We start from the raw sequence: 21856 nt of genomic DNA, 5'->3' as shown, positions 1-21856 counted from the left end.
TAAGTCCCCCCTATTATTATGTTATCCTTGTTTTACTCTTTAAAATAAAAAAAAAGAATAGAGAAAAATGACAATTTACAAAATATGATAATTTAAGATTAGATCCTGGAATAAAAAGAGGACATTAATGGAAAAACTGTGAAATCCAAATAAGGGGTGAAGTTTAGTTAATAAGTAACATACTTTGTAAGTTTTTTGGTTTTGACAAATGCACTATATGGTACTGTAAAACATTAAAAAGGGGGAAACTGGGTGAGGAATATACAAAACTTCTCTATTCTATCCTTTGCTCTTTTTCTATAAATTCAAATTAATTGAAAAACAAGTTTATTTTTACAAAAGGTGACCACACAAGAATGAGTACATTTTTAAAGATCTTTTTAAAATACCATGAATGATAAAACTGTAGGAACACTAGAATTTTCATTATTCAGAAGAGTTTGAGAAGTTTAGAAGTTTAACTGACTCAGCAGGAGGCCAAGGTCCTCACTTTGTAAACATCTTTATCCTGCACAAACGGAAGGCATGGAGATAGTGTGAGTGCTACCCCTACCCTTGGGGGCAGGGAGGTTTGCTCTCCCCTTTTTTGCTCTTGTTGCTTTTGCTGTCTTCTTCCACCATGAACTGTTACTCCTCTGACACACCACCTTGCCTTGGAGCCAACTGATATGGACTGAAACCTGCATAAACTGAGCAAATTAAACCTTTCCTTCCTTAATTTTGTCTCAGCAAGAATTTGATACTAGAAAAGTAGGGTTACTGCTGTGACTATACCTGACAATATGGTTCAAGAGGCTTTGAGAATGGCTTGTGGTAAGAGTTTAGAAAGGTTTGCAGACATTGCCTGAAAGAGCTAGTGCTAGAATGCCTTAGACTGTTCTGTATGGGAGATTCTAGTCACAGCTCAGAAGATCAGAAAACTGGTAAAGACCAGGCTCAGGAGGTTTCTGCTAGGAAGAAGTACTGCACTGGTTGTTGGACTCCAGATGACATGTGTTATACCTTGGCAGAAAGTTTGCCTGCATTTTGCTTATGTCCAGAGACTTTGCCTGAGACTGAGATTAAGAGTGGTAGACTAATTAATCTGACAGAAGAAATTTCAAGGCAATCTAATGTTTTAATCTAAAATTTCTAGGTGGTAGAATGGCTATTGTTAGGGGCTTTTAGCCAGATTTATGTTGGCAATCAAGAGCAGAGAGCCAGCAGAATGTTTTAAGATATTGTGAGTTCGGCCAGAAAGGAAGTTCCATTAAAGCTGGACTACAAAGACAGACCTGAGGAGATCTCGATTGCTGACGAGGAATAGGAAATATGAAAGATGGCATGAGGGCATTACAAGAACCAGCAACTCTCCACCCTTTGAAGCTTAAAAAATGCAAAAGTGAAAGACTTTGCTTGAGAAGAAAGCAGCACAGCATCCTGTTCCAGAATGGCAGTAGCACGGAAAATTTGTTCCTCAGAACTGGATTCAGGCTGCCCAGAAATTCAGGCTCTCAACCCCTACAGCCAAGAGAGAGGAAAGCCTGGCTACTGTTCCACCTGACAACAGACCCTGGCATTATCCACACGGTACTGGTTTTACGTGTATGCAGAATGCAAGAGTTGTGGGGTTAAGAAGGCTTCAAACCTTGATTTCAGAAGGCCTGGGAGGCCAGGCAGTATGCCCCTAAGAGGGCAGTGTATGAAGCTGTGAGGGTAAAGCCAAAGGTACAGTGATGACCCCCAGAAGTTTGGAAAAGCCAGGAACATGGATCATCTGAGGAAATCTACAAGGAGCAAAGTGGGCCCAAAAGAGAAGCCATGGGAGCTTACTACCACCAAAAGTACCATAAGGGTGGAGCCATCTAAGCCCTTTAGAGCTCCAACTTGTCACACATTACCTTAGATGCTGCATATGGAACTGTAGGACTTAATGTTTGCCATGCTGAATTTGGACTTGCTTTGGTCCCAATCCTTTGTATTGCCATTTGCAACTTTTGGAATGAAAATGTTTATCTTGTGCCAGTGAATGCTGGAAGTGTTTAACTTTTTTCACTTGTAGAGGAGCTTGCAGCTAAGAGTTTGCCTTACATCTCAGAGGAGACTTGGAACTTGGACATTTCAGCAATGCTGAGGCTGTTAGGACTTTGGCAACTCATAGAGAAAGACTAAATACTTTTTGCATAAAGGGATGTATATGAGTCTTCAGGAAGCCAGGGAAGAATGTTATGGTTCTAATGTAATATAATGTTGACAGACTTAATACTGGTTCTTAACCATTGTTAAACTTATGTTATAATGTTCAAATTGTGAAATGGTAAGAATAAGCATGTATTTTTATCTGAAAACTGGTTTAAAGAAATGTGTCTGCTTGCCAAGTTGACAAGGAGTGGATTGTAATGGTTGCTATATTATGTCAATTGGAAAAGTTTTAAAAAGTAACTAAGAGAGCCTGGAAACTACCCAAATGTTTCTTTTTTTTTTTTTTTTTTTAATCTTTTTGAGATAGAGTCTCACTATGCAGTTCAGGCTGGCCTTATGTTCACTTTGTAGCGTAGGCTGGTCTCGAACTTGCAGTGATCCTCCTGCCTCAGCCCTCCGAGTGCTGGGATTACCGGAGTGTGCCACCACACCCAGATTAAAAAAACAGTATCCGGTACCGGAGAAAAACCAAAAAAAAAAAAAAACAACAAAAAAACAAAAATAAAAAAACAGTATCAAAATAACAACAACATAGACAAAAACAAAACAATACTACTGATAAATAAACTGTGATAATCACACAATGGAGTACTACATGGAAGTAAAAATAAAGAATACAAGTTCAAGCAAAAATAATAGATGAGTCCCATAAACAATACTAAGTTAAAGAAGACCACATAAAAATACATATTATATGATTCCACTGTAGAAAATGCAAAAACAGGTATATCTCATACTAGAAGTCGAGAAAATAATTAGCCTTGAACAAGGGACGAGTGACTGGAAGGGGGAATAAGCAGCTCTTTTAGTGCTAGTAATATTCTGTGTTTTATTTTTTTTTTTGGTTTTTCTCCGGTACCGGGAACCGAACTCACGACCTTGCGCTTGCAAGGCAGGCGCTTTGCCGCTGAGCTAAATCCCCAGCCCAATATTCTGTGTTTTAATCTGGACATGGTTTATAAGGTTATGATTGGTTTAATTCATTTTGAATATTTAAGATCTGTGTCATTACACTAAAAATATTTGAACTAGCCAGGCATGATGGCACACACCTGTAAGCCCAGCACTTGGGAGGCTGAGGCAGGAGGATCACCTTGAGTTTGAGACCAACCTGAGCTACAAAGTGAGCTGAACTACATAGCAAGACCCTACCTCAAAAAGACAAAAAAAGAGAAATATTTCAACTAAATTTTTGAGAGGTTTTTCTTAAAAAGAGATCACTGCATACTGTGAACATTATGGGAGTAAATATAACTGAATAATTGTAAACAAAGGCTTTTTTAAACTGCATATTTTACTAATTTTCATTATTTTCACAAGATGGATAATATTGTACATGTAAATCAGGATGTGACTGGAACTCTTTAGAATATAAAGCTGGAGAACAGTACAAGTAACTCATATTCTAAAGAAAGCAAACTATGATTGAGGTCTGCTCCTTCTGTATATCTTATTTAAAAATGGGAGAATAGGCCTAGTAGTCAACATACACCCATCTTCTTCCCAATTATTTTAAGGAAACTGAGAGAGAAAGGAATAAAATTTTAGCTTAGAGAAGTAGACATAGGTTGAAATATACCTCCCCTCAACTCTCAAAAGAAGGGAGGCAAAAATGCCAAGATTTTTATAAAGATTAAGGGGTACCTTCAAGGAGAGACTGACATCTCAGTAGGATAGAAACTTAGGCAGCAAATTTCTTTTTCTGTTCACTGAGTAGAGGCAAAGGAAATTAGAAATGAATGACAGAGAGGAAAGAAGAGTCAGAGGGAGAAAATTCTGCACTGTCACTTAGCATGCCCAAGAACTCCCTTATGGATTAAGTAAACATGTGGAAGATAGCTAAAACCTTGCTAGTGGCCCCTGCTCCAAGATGATTGATAAATAAAGGGCTCTAGCAGCAAGCTGATATGAGATAAAGAGCAAAAGGAAATAATTGGAGTGATACTGTAAAACATCAAGTGAGAACCAGACTTCCCACATCAGAGATTTAGACATTGGAAAATGACCAGCAAGTTATGGAACTTGTCCAATATGCCACTATAGACTTAATGGCACAGTAAAATGCAACTATTGCATGCTCACATAACATAAAAACTGAAATCTCAAGAAACTAGTTTATATGTGTGCTTTTTTGTCTTTTTGAGATAGGGTCTCAGGCTGGCTTTGAGTTCACTTTGTAGCCCAGGCTGGTCTTGAACTCACAATGATCCTCTTGCCTCAGCCTACCAAGTGCTGGTATTACAGGTGTGTACCACCGCACCCAGCTTATATGTATGTTTAATACTAGATATGCAGTATGTGATATCAAAGCCTTACTTTTTAATTAATAAAAAGTATTACTACTATTTGGAAATGTTAACCAACCTTTGGAACCGGCGTAGATAAAGTGCTTTTGGAAGATGTCCATATATAGTCTCTTTTATCTTTGGATTTACCATAATCAGTTGATAAGAAATTTCGAGATACATTTTGTGAAGGAGTTGCTTTAGAATCAAATTTCCTGTAACTAGTTTCAGGTGCTTCCCATGAAGACGTCTGTATTTTCTGCATTAAACAAAAATGAGTAAAATCACCATTAAAATTAAAGGTTGTTTTAATTATTTATTTCTTTAATTAAACTGTAGCAAGTAGTAAAATGCGGAAATAAACTAGAATTTATCCCCAAATTTATTATTGATTAAACTTTGTACTGACTATTATTTTAAGGAATACTTGCCCATTTAAAATGAATATGGTTGGGGCTGGGGATTTAGCTCAGCGGCAAAAGCGCCTGCCTGGCAAGCGCAAGGTCGTGAGTTCGGTTCCCGGTACCGGAGAAAAACCAAAAAAAAATAAATAAATAAAAAAAATAAAAATAAAATAAAATAAAATAAAATGAATATAGTTAACTGTGAGCTGCTAGAAAAACAAACACCCAAAGTCTATTAACCAAATTTAAAGATAAAAGTGTGTGGCAAAAAGCTTTAATCTGTGGTTCTAATAGTCTAAAAGCCAGAGGGCAATTTATTCTCATTTTCATTCATGCTTTTTCAAATATTCATACTTCTCCTCATCTATAAAAATATCGGCCTTTTAAATATATAATGTTTTCAGTCACCTTCAAAAAATGGGAGAAAAATCACAAAAATGAAGAATGAAATTTTCAGGAAAAAAACTGAGAAAATGATTATTTGTTTCAATTCTAAAAGTAGGCAAACCGCAAACTTACTTTAAATACTTAAAACATTATTTCAATTCACTTTACTCCCTTTTTTTCTCTATATCTCTATATAAAGCTTCCTTAGCATCTAACCTAGCTTTCCAGTAAATGCTAGTAATAACTGCTTTAGTAGAAACCTAAGTGAAACCCATGCTCACCACTTTCTGTTTTACTCCTTCCTTAGTTCATCATTATTTCCATGAATACAATCATGACAACCACTCCCATGAAGGATGAAACACACATACAAAGGTGTTTGTCTGGATGTCCCCCTAAAGCCTGAGGTCATGAGGGATGGGCTTTTTGGAGGCAGCTTAATCTACAGTTTGCTATTCGTTCATGGTCTAGTGCTGGGATTGGGGTTGAGTGCTACACTTGCCCTAGGGTGGACAGCCTGCATACAATATACGGGTGAAAAAGAGCCTTGCTCCTCTCCTTTTGTTCTTGCTGCTTTTGCTGTCTTCCACTGCCATGAACTGTTGACCCTCTACCATGCCACCACACCTTTGAGCCAACTGATTATGGACTGAAACCTCCACAAACTCAACTAAATAAACCTTTCCTTCCTTAATTTTGGGCATTGGGTACTTTGCCTCAGCAATAAGAGAAGGATAACCAAGACAAAGGGCTACATGGACAATACTTCAAAAACTTGGTGGCTGAACTTATAATGATTTCAAATTAGGAGACTATAAAGTGCAGACTTAGGAAGTGATGGCAAGTACTATTTAAAAATACTTAAGTAGAAGCCATGTAACATACTCTTTTCTCCTAGATATTTTACTTTCTTATAAGTAGCTAAATTTCCAAGCATCTCTATACTTAAATTTATCCACTATATAAACCTAAAGAACTAAATGCGGTGTGTCACAGCTTTTTTGCCCAGTTCTAGTGCTCTATCACTTCATAATCACTTTTGCAGTAGGTCTGAGTTTTAGCAGCATTTTTCAGAGTTGCATTTCTATATAGTTTTCCTACATTTTTATTGTGGTTGAATGCATAATTTTGATTAATTTTTTTCTCCCTAGATTCATCAGGGGTCATTCTTGGAACTTCCAAAATGCTAAATCTTCCTGAAAAAATTTTCCTCCTAATAGGCCTAAAAACAGCAATTTACACTGTGCCACCATCTTGTGGCTATATCAGGGAATTGATAATGTCCTGACAGACTAAAAGAAGTCTTCACCCATTAAAGAATATTTATACTTCTTCATAATACATCAAGGAAACACACACTTCCTTACAAGTTACATTTGTTTCTGAATGCTATATTTCCAGTAATTCACTACTATAGACATGCACTTTTTGCAGTGAGACTTTGTCTCAAAAAAAAGGGAAAGAAAAGAAACTGAATACAGAATAGCTCTTTCTTTATGCTACCCCTAACCCTGAACAAGAAAAGGACACATTTGCTCTGCTTTATGCATAAATTTACAAAAGCAGGGCATCAAATGGGTAGATCTGTCCTAGTCAAGCTTTACTTATAACACAGTAAGTAAATCCATCTAATCAGGGATTTAAAAAACTGAAAAATTCTCTTGACTTCAGTTACAAATCACTCTTCAATATTAATTTATTAACAACAAAAATACTCTGTTGGGTCTCCTCTGTCTTTCTCAGACAAAGTTCAGAACTTGAGCATAGACAATAGAAATTGGTTAACTGATTGAATGACTGATTTCTGAGACAAGGTCTCACTATGTAGACCAGGCTGGCCTCAAACTCACAGCAACCCTCCTGCCTCAACCACTGGAGTGCTGAAATTACAGGAGTGTATCACTATATCCAGCTCAGAATGTTATTTATTTAGTCCTCTCAAAACTTAAATTAGATATAATCTAAATACAAGCTTTAAAAGGCTTTTGTTCAGGGTAGGGGAAAGAAGCAGGAGTTTGCGAAGTAAGACAAGCACTTTACTACTTAGCTATACCTCCTCCAAGCTTTAGAAATTTTTTTATGCTTATACAATTTTTTTATTTTATTGGTACATTTTAGATACACATAATAATCACATTCATCAGAGGGAGTGTGTACCTGTACATGATATATCTTGATTCTATTTTCCCCAATCCCCTTTCTTCCTTTTAACCCTCTTTCCCTCATTTATAAAAGCTTTGTTTCCATTTTCTTTGTTCTATTCTTCTTCTCCCTTCCTTCCTTTCCCCCTCCCCTACCCCTTGTTCCTCTTCCCATTTGAATATTTTCTTCCTATTTCCCAGTGGCTATTACAGGTCCTTATTTACCCTTTCAGTTTCTCACAACACAGAAATAATGTGATATTTAAACATGTGCATCTGAATTATTTTACTGAAGAACATGAACTCTTTTTCTTTTCCCTTCCTTCCTTTCCCTCTCCTCCTCTTTTGTTCCTTTTTTTGAACAATTTTTCCCATCAAATGTTAGAAATTTTTCAAGAGGAAATATAGAAGTACCTAATTTAGGGTAATCAATAAGAATTATAAAGACTCTAAATCTCCAAATAACAAATGTTTTAAAGTTTGTAGCTAATGACTTTTAATTAATAGCAAGAAATAATTTTGGAAAAAAATTCTGAGATATTTTAGATGTTATTTTCCTACTTAAAATTAACTATGTATATGTCAGAAAAGGAATTATATAAATCTCTTACCTTGTCTTTCTTTTCTTTTATTGTACCTATGTTTTCTTTCATCTCTCTTCTGAGTTTTTCCTATTAAAAATAAATATCAAATATATGTAAGATAATCACTACCATCATGAAGTCTTACTATGAAAATTTCCACTAGTAACTATTAATAAAAAAGAAGACTAACTTCTCAATCTTATAAAATAACAAAAAGAAAAGCATTAAATTAGTTTCTTTCTACAAAGGTGTGATTTGGTTTTATTTTTTTCTTTTTATTCTGATATATTTTTGGTGTATAACTATAGAAAAGATGTCTTCTAAAACTCTTAATTTCAACTTTCTTATTTTAAAATGAAGTGGGTGAACAATATCATAGGGGAAAGGATTTGGACAAGTAACTGAACTATGAAGAGTTGCAAAGAAATCCAAAATATATGGGTCTTTACAGGTTAAATCAGCTTTTTCCCTGTGTGCTGAGAAAAGATACATTTCAGTGGGACTATGAAATAAACAAAATTTCAACATGACATAGAGATGAGGGATTGGGGCTGGGGATTTAGCTCAGCGGCAAAAGCGTCTGCCTGGCAAGCGCAAGGTCTTGAGTTTGGTTCCCGGTACTGGAGAAAAACCAAAAAAAAAAAAAAAAAAAGAGATGAGGGATAAAAAAGGGAGAAAATGCTAAATAGCAAAAATAACCACAGGAGTGAAAAGGATATAACAGTAAATAACATATAACTCTACTAAAGAACTGGGCATGTGTATAAAGGTATTCAAGATAAAAATGAAGAGATGTGGTCAGAGTGGGAAATATAATAAATTACGGAATTTATTCAGTAGGAAAAAAGGAATTAAAATGTAGTATGCCTATAATGTGACAGACATCTGTAGAACAAAATTGCTGCAACCCAGGGAGCCATAAAGTTCTCAGAAAAGGGATATTCTTCCCTTTTGTAGAACTTTAGATATAAATCAAACATGTTCTGCCTGCCCATAATGCCTATACTAACTTCTATCCTTGCTGAATGCCTTCCGTACAAAATGGTATCCTCCAACAGTATTACTTTTAACCAGAGAACTCACTTCAGTATGAAAAGAACTGGCAGTAAGCTGATTTAATAGTATATATGGTTGTTTGTACAGGGTCTTGCTATGCAGTTCAGGCTGGCCTTGGACTATGTAATGCAAGCTGGCCTCAAACTACTGGCTATCCTTCTGCCTCAGCCTCCCAATTTTTGGAATCATGTCATGTGTCACCATTCCCATTATATTTACTGTTTTTATTTTGTATTCTACTATCCTCCAATAGTTGATCTTCGGCTATAATGACAACTGAGGACTACTGTGAAAGGCTAAAATGTGGTCTTGTTCAACGAGGTGTATTCACTAAACTAGCAATACTACACTGACTCTAAGAATATCTTGGTTTCCAGAGGACAAAAAGAGAAAGCAGACTTCCAGGAAAATGGCAGAGTGATAAGCAGCGGCAAATTAGCCTCAAGACTGGGAGACCAGACCCTGGAGTATAGCAACGTGGGAAAGAGAAAGGGGGATGTAGATGTCCAAGACTGAGGAAAGTTCTGTAGAGAAAATTAGAGCCCACAAGGAAAACAAGATGAGGAACATCAATGCAGAAGAAGGTGGCAAACTGCACATTCTCCACAATACCCAATTCACAGCATGAGAGAAGTGACTCAAGACTATAAAATGGTGCTGGTAGGGGTCCCTAGAGGCCTCCACAGAGAAAGCCATCGGTGGAGCAGAGCAGAGGATGTGGTGGGCTGCAGTAGCTGTTGAATGACGCCAAACCAAACATGTCTAGGATAGTGTGATTGACAAGACACCATTTTGGGGTGGGGCCAGCTGAACCTAGAACTCAGAGCAGCCCTGGGTTGGATTCATCTTGGGGCTCCCACTGTCAGGGTAAGGTGCAGCACTGGGAGAGGCACAGGGTTGGGGAGCCCAAGTGAGCTGGCAAAAACACCCATAGTGCTGTGGGCTGAACAAACTCGGTCATAGGCCCACAACTAGAGACTGGAATCAGCCTGAGCTTCTGCAGAGCTGAAATGGCACCCCACCATATTCCTACTACAGGTTTGTTGTGACTATACAGCACCCTCACCCTAATCCTACAACTTGTGGGGATCATAAAATACAGAATCGGGTTCTGTCTGCCTCCTTGGCCTACCAGTAACAGAAGAGGCAGACCCTGAAATGGACCTTACCATGAAGTTGTAGACCCCAGAAGATAATGACAGGCTTGAAATGACAGAGAAATCTCTTTTTGTTTAATTGTATATTCCTGTCTTTTCATGGCTGTGGACAGTTTTTAGGGGTTATTTGCTCAGTTCATTTTTGTTTCTTCTGTTTGTTTCCCTCCTACCTCCTTCTCCAGTCTGCAAAAGCTTAAGCAATCTTCTTTTGTTCTTCAACTTTGCTTCTAATCTCTTTCTCTTCTTCTAGTTTTCTGTCTATTCCTTCTTTCTCTTTCAAATTTTTGCCCCAGCAGGTAAAATCACTCAATTGAGGGGATATTTCCTGTATAAAATTTTCTGATTTGTTTCAGATTTTGTCATATAACTATAAATCTTGTTCATATGGTTAAAGGTGGGAAATTAATATGTACCACAGCAGTTTGTCATTTTCTGGGCTGTGCTAGATTTTATAATGCCAATACAACATACCAGAACTGATGGGACACACTAAAATCAGTCCTACAAGGAAAATTTATAGTGGTGAATGTCCACATCAGAAAAACAGAGCTAGCTCAAATAAATAAATGAATGTTGAACCTCAACCTACTAGAAAAAGAGCAAGTTAGACCCAAGGCACATATAAGGGAGGAAATTGTAAAAGTCAGGGCAGAAATTAATGCAACGGAGAATAAGGAAACAATATAAAGAATCAATGAATCAAAGACTTGGTTCCTTGAAAGATTAAATAGACAAATGATTAGGCAACCTTATCACAAAAGGAAAGAAAAGACTCAAATACATGCAATTAGGAAAGAAAAGGGTGAAATCACAACAGATCTTGTAGAAATCCAGACCATCAATACCTACTTCATGCACCTATACTCTAATAAGGTAAAAAACAGAATGAAAATATTCCCAAATATGTATGAATCACCAAAGCTGAATCAAGAATGTATAAAAATTCTAAACATTCCAATATCAGTAAATGAAACTCAAGTAATAAAATAACCTACTAACAAAGAAAAGTCCAGGTCCTGTTGAATTTTCTAAGAAATTTAGAGAAGATCTAATGCCACTACTCCTCAAACACTTTAATAAAACTGAAAGTAAAGCAGTACTCCCAAACTCATTTCTGGAAGCAAACATTATGCAGATGCCAAAACTAGAGAAAAACCCAACAAAAACAGAACTGCAGACCAAGCTCTTTAAAGAACTCATCGGCAAAAATCCTCGGTAAATTGATAAAGAATGCAGCAAATCATCAAAAAATTATACACTATGACCAAATAGGATTCATCCAAGGGATGCAGGAGTGGCTCAACACATGCAAATAATTGAATGTAACACACCACATTAACAGAACCTAGGACAAAAACCATAGGTCATCTCAATAGATGCAGAAAAAGCTTTGACAAAGTGCACAACACATCTATGATTTTTAAAACCCTACAGAAAATTGGAACAGATGGTCATTATCTCAGTATGATAAGGGCCATCTGTGACAAACCAACAGCCAACATTATCTAAATGGTCAGAAACTTAAAACTTTTACTCTAAAGTCAGAAATAAGACAAGGATGTCTACTATCACTACTTCTATTCAATATAGTTCTGGAAATATGAGCCAGAGCAACTGGAAAGCAGAAAGAAAATGAGTAAGGATAGGAAGGGAAGAAGTTAAATTATCATTATTTGCTGATGACCTGATACACTACATTGAAGACCCAAAAACTGTGCCAAAAGACTTCTAGAATAACCAAATTCAGTAGTGTAGCTGGATACAAACTAAACACTTAAAAATCAACAACATTCCTGTACACAAATAACAAACTCACTGAGAGAGAAATTAGGGAAACCATACCTTTCACAATAGCAATCACATTAAGAATCCATCTAACAAAAAATTAAAAAATCTTTACACTGAAAACAACAGTACTCTGAAAAAAGGAGATGGAAGAGGATATCAGAAAAGGGAAAGATATTCCTTGTTCTTGGGTAGGAAGAACTAAATTCTTGAAAGTGGTCATATTTCCAAAATTTTATACAGATTTAATGCAATCCCAATCAAAATACTATTAACATACCTCACAAAACTAGAGAAAACAATCTCTAAATTCATTTGGAACCAGGAGAGACATAGAATAGTAAAAGCAATTCTGGACAACATGGACAAGACAGGGGGCCCCACAATCCCTGATCCCCAGACCAATGGAAGAGTAGAAGATGTAGAAACAACGTCAAACATACCCAACCACCTTATCTTTCACAAAGGGGCCAAATGCCTTTATTGGAAGGAAGAGAGCCTCTTTAATAAATGGTGCTGGGAAAACTGGTGTTCCACATGCCGAAGATATCTCTCACCACGCACGAAACTAAAATTGAAATGGATCAAAGATCCAAATACTAAAACAAAAATACTTAATCTGTTATAAGACAGAAGAGGTAAAACTCTTGAAGATACAGTTGTGGGAAAAGGTTTTATAAACAAAGCCCCAATCTCACAGGAAATATTACAAAGAATCAACAACTGGGATCTTATATTAAAAAACTTTTGCACAGTAAAAGAAACCACCAACAGAGTGAGGAGACAACTCATAGAATAAAACAACTATTTTCCAGCTCTTCCCCAAAGGATTAGTACCTGGAATATGTAATGAACTAAAAAAAAAATATCAGACCCATCAAATTTAAAGACCCGATCCAAAAACTGGCACCTGAAATGAACAGACATTTCTGAGATGAAGAAGTATGAACAAATAAGTATTTTTAAAATTGGTCATGCAAGTGATGCAAACTAAAACAACCACTGAGATTCCATCTCACTCCAGAAAGGCTATTATTACAAAATCAACCAATAACAAATGTTTATGAGGCTGTGGGTAAAAAGCAACCCTTCTGCACTGTTAGTGGGAGTATAGACAGGTGCAACCACTGTGGAAATCAGTATGGAGATTCCTCAAAAAAATTAAAACTACAAGTTCTATTTGACCCAGCTATTGGTACCTTTCCAAAAGAATTAAAAGCATTGAACCACTGTGATGCTATAATGTTTATATAATGTTTATAAACCATGTTCATAGCATCACAATTTATAATAGCTAAATCCTAGAAACAGCCTAAATGCCCATCAACTGATCAATAATAAAGATGTGGTTTTTTTTATACAATGGAGAACGACTATGCCATAAAGAAGGATAAACGAGATATTTCTAAGTAAATGGATGTACACTGACACCATAGTATTAAGTGAAATAAATCACACACATGTTTAAATATATTGTTTCTCTTATGTGAGAAACTGAAAGGGTAAATAAGGACCAAAATGTATAATAGATATTGAGAAATAGGAAGAAAATGTTCAAATGGGAAGGGGAACAAGGGAGCAGGGAAGGGAAAATGGAAAAAGAGTAAGAAAAAAATAGAAGGAAAAAATGGAAACAAAGCTTTTCTAAATGGGGGGAACGTGGGTTAAAGGGAAGAGAGGGGATTGGGGAAAAAAAGTACAAAGATATATTATGTATAGGTAAATTCTCTATGATAAATATGATCACTATATACATATATACATACATAGACACACACTGTATGAATAAAATTAATTAAAAGCACAAACCATCTCTACAAATGCATTGTCTCTGTAACTATGATTTGCTGCTCTGGAGATGTTAGTCTGATACAATATATGTTTCCAGTGGTGATGGCTACGTGATTATGAGTTCTTTAGTATCCAACAGATGTGCTCACTATTTACTCTGAATAAGTAAAATTATCCAACAAGTTAGGAACAGACACTGAGGAAATATACATGCATATCAATAAGCTAATCTGAAAAAACAGCAATATAAGGTTCCAATTATATAACATTCTAGAAAATACAAAATTATGAAGATAGGAAAAGAAACACTTTTTAGAGGTTAGGAGAGAGGAAGGGATAAAGAATGAAAGCACAGAAGATTTTTTAGCAGTAAAATTATTCTATAAGACATCATTGTATAGTGTAAAATCTTACAGAATACTTAAAGCAGAGTGAACCCTAATATAATTGTGCAGTTTGAATAATAGTACCTATCAATGCAAGTTAATCAGTTCTAATAAATATACTACTCTCTTGCCGGGGAAGGCTTGGGGGGTTACCTGAGTCAACATGGGAATTCAATATACCTTTTGTTTAATTTTGCTGCAAACCAACCACCACTTTAAAAAAGAAAACATTTTATTCAACAAATCTGAGTAAGAAAAATGTGCCTGTAATTTGGTCAGGCAAGTAGCAAGTTAACTCGAACCACTACAGTAGAGAATAACAGCCTCATGATCATGCTTCAAACCTAAATAAACCTACAAATCTACAACTTTCTCCAAATAAAAAGGAAGCCTGATACTCTGGAAACACTCTGTAATAATATCACAAAAAAAACTACCTGCGTTCTTCCTATTATCTTGTGAACTGAGAACAAAATACTAAGATTTATAGATAATTAAACACTGATTCTAACCAAAAGAATTAAAAGCATCAAATCACTGTGATGCTATAATGTTTATATAATGTTTATAAACCACGTTTATAGCATCACAATTTATAATAGCTAAATCCTAGAAACAGCCTAAATGCTCATCAACTGATGAATAATAAAGATGTGGTTTTTTATACAATGGAGAACTACTGTGCCATAAAGAAGAATTAAAATGGAGATATTTAATTTATAAACATAGATATTAGTTTATAGATATTTAATCTACAATTAATCATAGTTTATAGATATTTAATCTACAAACATTGATTCTAACACAAGTTCTTAAGGATCTACAATGTCAAAATTATTTCTTACAGTCACACTATAAGCATATCAGGGTCAGGTGATGAATGGAATTTAATCGGGGTTTATTTCATGAGTTCATGAGATCATAAGCTTAAACTGAGCCCATGAGGTCACAAGCCTAAACTATGATTTCCTTAGATTCTGAATGTACAGTTTGAATAAATTCAGAGAGTTATAATCTGCATATTCATTTTAGCTACAGAGAGAGAGAGAGCTTTTATTTATTTATTTATTTATTTATTTATTTTAAAGATAATAGGAGGGAAACATTAACAGACATACAACATTTTACAACATATCACAAGCACAGTACAGACAATACAGAGTTACAAACAAAGTGGTAGGGAATTAACAATGGTTGTTGTTTACATATTGATATCTTCAAAGTGGCTTCTCATGAAAACAGATATAGACATGCAATACTGGTCAACCAAAGACTCATTGACAGTTTCTTTCAGCATAGAAATAGAAGACAGAAGAACAACCATGTTAACTATCCTGTACATACATACATACAAAATTTCTCCTTCTTTGAGAGAGAGCTTTTAATACGGGAAGGACTAACTGAAAGACCTTCAAACTCTCTGTTCATAGATAGTAAATAAACAAATTCCTTATCACTAGAAAGATATTAAAACCTCATCAAACTGGAATTATGTAAGAAAGTTCCTTTACCTTAATCTCATAAAACCTATTTTCATTAAAAATTAAGACTGCCATCTGCTAACAGATGGTTAACACTAATTGATTACAATGAGATTATTATACTGACTGGGATAAAAATTAAGGACTAAAATAAAAGTTGCACATAAAAGAGAAGCTGAATTTCTATAAATATAAAGCTCAAACTAAACATGAACAGGAGTCATGCTTAAAGAACAGAATATACATTTTATATATCATGAATATGTAAAATAATAAAATGAATATTAAAAGTATACACACACACACACACAGGGGAAGATAAGGTAGGATTATATATTATCTAAAAATATACCACGAGTAATTTAAAAGACTGCCAAAGACTCAACCAAGGTTAAGAAAGAATGCAAAAATACATGAGAGAAATACAAATAGCAAGTTTCAGTGTAAGTATCACAGAACGCTGACTGAGGCAAAAGAACAAATATAAAAGAGAAGGATGACAACATGTGATTTCATCATGTTGCTCACAATGGTGTGCAATCTAAAACTTATGAATTGTTTATTTCTGGAATTTTCCATTCAATATTTTTGGACCACAGCTGACTGAAACCACAGAAAGTAAGACCATGGATTAAAGGAGAACTACTGTTATCTGAAAATCATTTATCTGATGCTATGGTGTGAATATTTGTCCCCTCCAAAACTCATGTTACAATTTGGTTGTGGTTATAGCAGTGTTAAGAGGTGGGACCACGGTGTGATGGCCTTGAGGGGTCTGTGTCCTCATGGGTGGGATTAGTAATATAAAACGGCAAGTTTAGTCCCTTTGTGTTTTTCTGCCCTTCCGCTTTTTGCATTCCTCCTCTCTGAAGGATGTACTAAGAAAGCCCTCTCCAAATGCTGACATGTTGATCTTGGATTTCTCAGCCTCTTGAACTGAACTGTTAGAAAAGAAAGTTTTGCTCCCTATAAATTACCAAATAACAAATACTTTGTTATTGCCACACAAATAGACTAAGACATCTGACCAAATGACAATTAGAATACATAAATTCTCAAAAATCAACAGTAGAAACCAATCTAATCAATAGGTAAAAAAGGATGAACAGATATTTCAAAGAATAGGTTATAGAAAGGTAAATGGGTATTTGAAAAGATAGTTAACATCCTTATCCATTAGAGAAATGTAAATTAAAACCACAAGGAAGTATTAGAACAAATCTATCCAAATTTTGTATTTATTTTTTTATTTAAAAAAACAACAATGAAGATAAAATCAGAACAACACAAAAACATAAGTTGTTGTTGACAGAGATGGAGAAAATGGGCTACTTATATACTGTTGATGGGAATATAAAATGGTACCACCACTTTAGAAAACAGTTGGGCAGTTTCTTACAAAAACTAATGTACAACAACCATACAATTCAGCAATTACACTCTTTGGTAGCTATTTCAGAGAGAGAAAAACATATTCAAATCACAACCTGTATACACAGATGTTCATAGCAGCTTTATTCATAGTAGCTCAAACCTGAAAACAACCAGATAATCTTCCCTAAGTGAATGCTTAAACTGTGGTACATTCAAAGGCATACTACCTGACAATAAAATCTACTGATACTTGAAACAACCGTAGTAAATTTCCAAGCAATTATGAGCAAAAAATTCAATCACAAAAAATTATTATTCCATTCTGGAAATGGCAAAATTATACGAATGGAGAACAGAATAATGACTACCAGTGAGTAGGAGGCAGAGGAGAGAGTTAGGTACAGCTTTGAAAGTGCAACATAATATCCTGGGCTGGGGATTTAGGTCAGCGGCACAGCGCCTGCCTGGCAAGCTCAAGGTTGTGAGTTCAGTTCCCAGTACTGGAAAACAAAACAAAACAAAACAAAACAAAAAAAGGGCAATATAAAAGATCTTCACAAGAACGGAACTGTTCTGAATCTTGACTGCATCAGCGTCAATATCCTGTTGTAATACAGAACTAGGGTTTTGTTAAGATATTACCATGTGCAGAAATTTGGCTAAAACTACACTGGCATGAACAACTTTCCTCCTGTACGTTTTTCATGATCTGTTTTGTTCATCTCAGAGGATTGTAATATTTACTTCTACTATATTTTAGAGTAAAGAAAATGCCAGAAAAGTTCTATTAAAAAAAACAAAAGGTTACATAATACAATAAAAATGAAAATTAGAAAAACCTCAAGCAACTGTAATGTTAAAAGTTTTTCCTGAAAATTTCAGGACCAAAGAGGGATTATCCTCAAAGTACAGAATACACTGGAAAAAAATAAGACAAATCAAGAAAACTCATAGCACAAAACACAGTGTTAAAAAAAGAAAACCTAAGTTGGAGAGAGAGAAGGAAAGGGAGAGGGAAAAGAGCAAAGAGAGAGAAGAGCAGAGTACAGCAGAGGGGGAAAAATTAAACTGAACGGTGCATTTGTGGAACAGTTTTAATCTTTTTTGTGCTCTTCTGTATGATTAATAACATAAAATGATTTTATAAAAATATTTTATAAAAAATATAAATTGATGTACACAATATGATCCCTCTATCAATGAGTTCTGACTAAATTGCATTGTAGTAGCAAATAATTCCAAATCTTAGTGGGTTCTATCAAAAAATATTTCTCATTCATATTACATGTTAATTACAGGTTGTTTTTAATATCATTGTAAGGACTCTAGGTGGTAGAGCAATTTCTGTCTGGAACATGATAGCCTTGAAGACCTTTTGGTGAGTGTCTTAAAGCTTCTCAAAAATGCCATTTTGCTCATATTTAATTGACTAAACAAATCATTTGATCAAATCTGGAGTCAGTGAAATATATAAACCTCCCTTTGAAAGGGACCTCACATCAAAACAACCTAAAAGAAAACAACCTGCAACCCAGATTGGTGTATACTGCAAAGTTATCTTTCAAAATAAACATATTTAACTCAAAAAGAAATTCATAGACAAAGTAAAAAGATAGAAAACAATATCCATGCAACGGGAACTCAGAAAAAGGTAGGGATAGCTATTCTATTTACAAAGTGGATTTCAAGCCAAGACAGATCAGAAGATACAAAGAAGGTCACTACATACTTGTTAAGGGAATAACCCAAGAGGAAAAGATATCATAAATACATACGCACCAAATATCAGCATACCCAACTAGACAAAACAAACACTAAGGGATATGAAAAATCAAATAAGCACTAATACAATTGTAATGCTGGCCCTCAATACCCCTTTGTCATAAACAGACAGATCAACTAGACCAGTGGTGGCAAACCTATAACCCTCATATCATGGTGGGCTGTTTGTATCACTGAAAGCTCCAAAAGGTTTCCCATGACTGCACTAGAAAATAATCAACAAAGAAATATCAGAACTGTACCAAACCTCTGAACTTAATGGACTCAGTATATATCTACAGAGTGTTCCACTGAACAACGCTAGAATATACATTCTCAGTAGCACACAGAACTTTCTCTAAAACAAACCACATACTAGCTCACTAAACATACTTAAGTAAATGCATAGGAACTGAAATTATCTCATGCATATTATCAGATTGTAACACAATGAAATTGGAAGTCAATGGCCAAAGAAACCACAAAAACTACATGAACACATGGAAATTAAATAATAACCCCCCTAAACAACCAGTGGGTCACAGATGAAATTAAAGAAGAAATTAGACAGTTTCTACAATTAAACAATAATGCCAATAAAACATACTGGAATTTATAGGATACAATGAAAGCAGTCTTATGAAGGAAATTTATACTAGTGAATTCCCACCTCAGAAAAATAGTGTACTCAAGTGAGTAAATACCAGTAATAAATACATACATACATATATACATAAAAGCTTAGAAACAGTCCATATGCCCATCAACATATGAACAAAGAAAATGGTTTTTATATACAATGGAATATTACTCTGCTATAAAGAAGGATACGTTTGAGATATTTTTAGGCAAATGGGTGCATCTCAAGACCATAATTTTAAGCGAAATAAATTGGACATGCAAATTTAAATATTGCATTATTTATCTGTGGGAAACCCAAGGGGTAAATAAGGAGCAAAATGGAAGTTAGGTATTAGGAAGAATAAAAAACATGATCAAATGGGAAAGGGAGTAAGAAGAGGGGAAGGAAGGGGAAAAGTGTTAAAAAAGTGAATAGAAGGAAAAATCTGTAAACAAAGCTTTTGTAAATGTGGAAGGGAAGAGGGGATGAAGGGAAGGGAGGGAAATGGGAAAAAAAGAAAATCAGGATATATTATGTACAGGTACAAAATTTCCTATGAGGAATGTGATCATTTTGTATGTCAAGTATGTGCTAATAAGAAAATCATGAACTTTTAAAAAAATGAAAGGGACCCCACAGGAAAGGATAGTATACATTTTGAATAATACACTCTACCATCAGGCCCAAAATTTTAATATATTTATGTGTATATTTGGTTCATGTGTATGACAGCATTTGTATTTGTATATAGGTATGTGTGTATACATATGTATTCATAGATAAATGATCAGAAATAAACACAATACTAAGTAAACTGTGACTTTCAACCATTCTTGATATACAAATTAAATACACTTCTAAAAAAAGAAAACATTAAAGAGCTCAACAGGACCCAACTCAGTTGTTAGAGCAACAGCTATATTCAAAAACAGGAGGAGATGAAAGTTGATAAAGTAGACAGTATTACATACAGGTACTCTTTCTAGAAATTTGTTTAAGATCAGAACAGAGATTAGTATTTACGGAGCAGGTAAATGTTTTAAGACTTGTTTAAAGATGGAAGTCTTATGTATGTTTATTATCTTGAGAATAAGAAATTGAAGATCGCTGAGTATTTAATAGAGAACATCAAAAAGTGAGGGCTGGGGATGTAGCTCAGTAGTAGGACCTAGCTTCCATGAGTCCCTGGGTTCAATTCCCAGCAAGGAGGGTGGTCACACATAACAGGACATCAACAGACCCAGAAAGGCTCTTCTACTGATACACCAAAACAGTAAGATAAAAGTATGAATATTATTACAGTAATCTATTTGGTCATTTCTTTAATATTATTGAAAATATAAAAGTTGCGAAGCCTGTGTTCAGATAGAGAAATCAAAGATAAAACACAGTTCTAGCCTTTGAAAAGCCTGCAATACTGTATAATCAAAGGAACAGACTAAAGTAACTTTTAATGTAACAATGCTACACAAAAACTTATATACAGTCAACTTACATTTTTAGATGAAAGTTGTATAAGATTTTTCCACCAATGGAAAAGGATGAAAAGAATTAAATGCAGGAAAAAAAGTTAACAAATTTGCAGAAGTTTGACATTGAAAGTATATGTTAAAGTGCTATAGCTTGATTAAGTTGTGAGGTTTCAAAGCCATGGAAAGTAAGACACACATTTGCACTCTAGACATTCTCCTTTCTTACTATGTGATTATGAGTAAATAACCTCCCTAAAAATCAGTATAATTAGTATTGCACACAACATTATTGAAAGGATAAATTTGATATAAGTAGGATACTCAACACAGTGCCTGCCATTAAAAAGGGAAAAAAATAGTATTTATGTTAAAATGAGAATCAATTCACTTTGTAAAATGCAAAATGCTACCCAGATATAAACCATTTTTTGAAACAATGACTTTAAAACTACATTAAATAGGGGCTGGGGATTTAGCTCAGTGACACAGCGCCTGCCTGGCAAGCACAAGGTCGTGAGTTTGATTCCCCATACTGGAAAAAACAACAACAAAAAAAACTACATTAAATATATTAACATTTTCATGTGCAAAAATATTTCTCAAATAGTTATAGAATTTTTTTTCTTTTGGTATTAGAAATTAAACTCAGAACTTTATGCTTGCCAAGCAGGTGCTGTGCCACTGAGCTATATCCCTGGCCCCACTTATGGAATATTTGAAAGTATTTTTAATCTTAAAAGTCCATGTATAATCCCAAGTGTTTGACAACATTTAATTGAAGGAATGTGCTAAATACATTTTTTTCTTTTTTCCCATTTTTAACATGGAAAACTTTTTTTATCTCTAGTTAACCAAATTTATCAAATTAATTCTAAAACAATATGCTTATAAAAATGCAAAGTTATACCTAAACCCTATAATCATTTAACCTATAATGACATAAAACTTACTTTTTCTTCTCTTTCTATTTCAAGTTGCTTCTTAACAGA

General features: G+C 34.8%; 1 protein-coding gene across 1 annotated transcript in view; it reads right to left on the bottom strand.

Moving 5' to 3' along the window:
* Sycp1 (synaptonemal complex protein 1) overlaps positions 1-21856 on the bottom strand; it is a gene marked incomplete in the record, with an annotated part of 134560 nt that overhangs the window by 17856 nt on the left and 94848 nt on the right. The window contains 2 exon segments of the mRNA XM_013516395.1: positions 4546-4725; positions 8010-8069. Of these exon segments, the coding sequence (XP_013371849.1) occupies positions 4546-4725; positions 8010-8069 (240 nt within the window).

This window comes from Chinchilla lanigera, unplaced genomic scaffold (assembly GCF_000276665.1).
Source record: "Chinchilla lanigera isolate Chin_1 unplaced genomic scaffold, ChiLan1.0 scaffold00034, whole genome shotgun sequence".
Lineage (NCBI taxonomy): Eukaryota > Metazoa > Chordata > Mammalia > Rodentia > Chinchillidae > Chinchilla > Chinchilla lanigera.
This window is presented reverse-complemented; position numbering and strand designations above follow the sequence as displayed.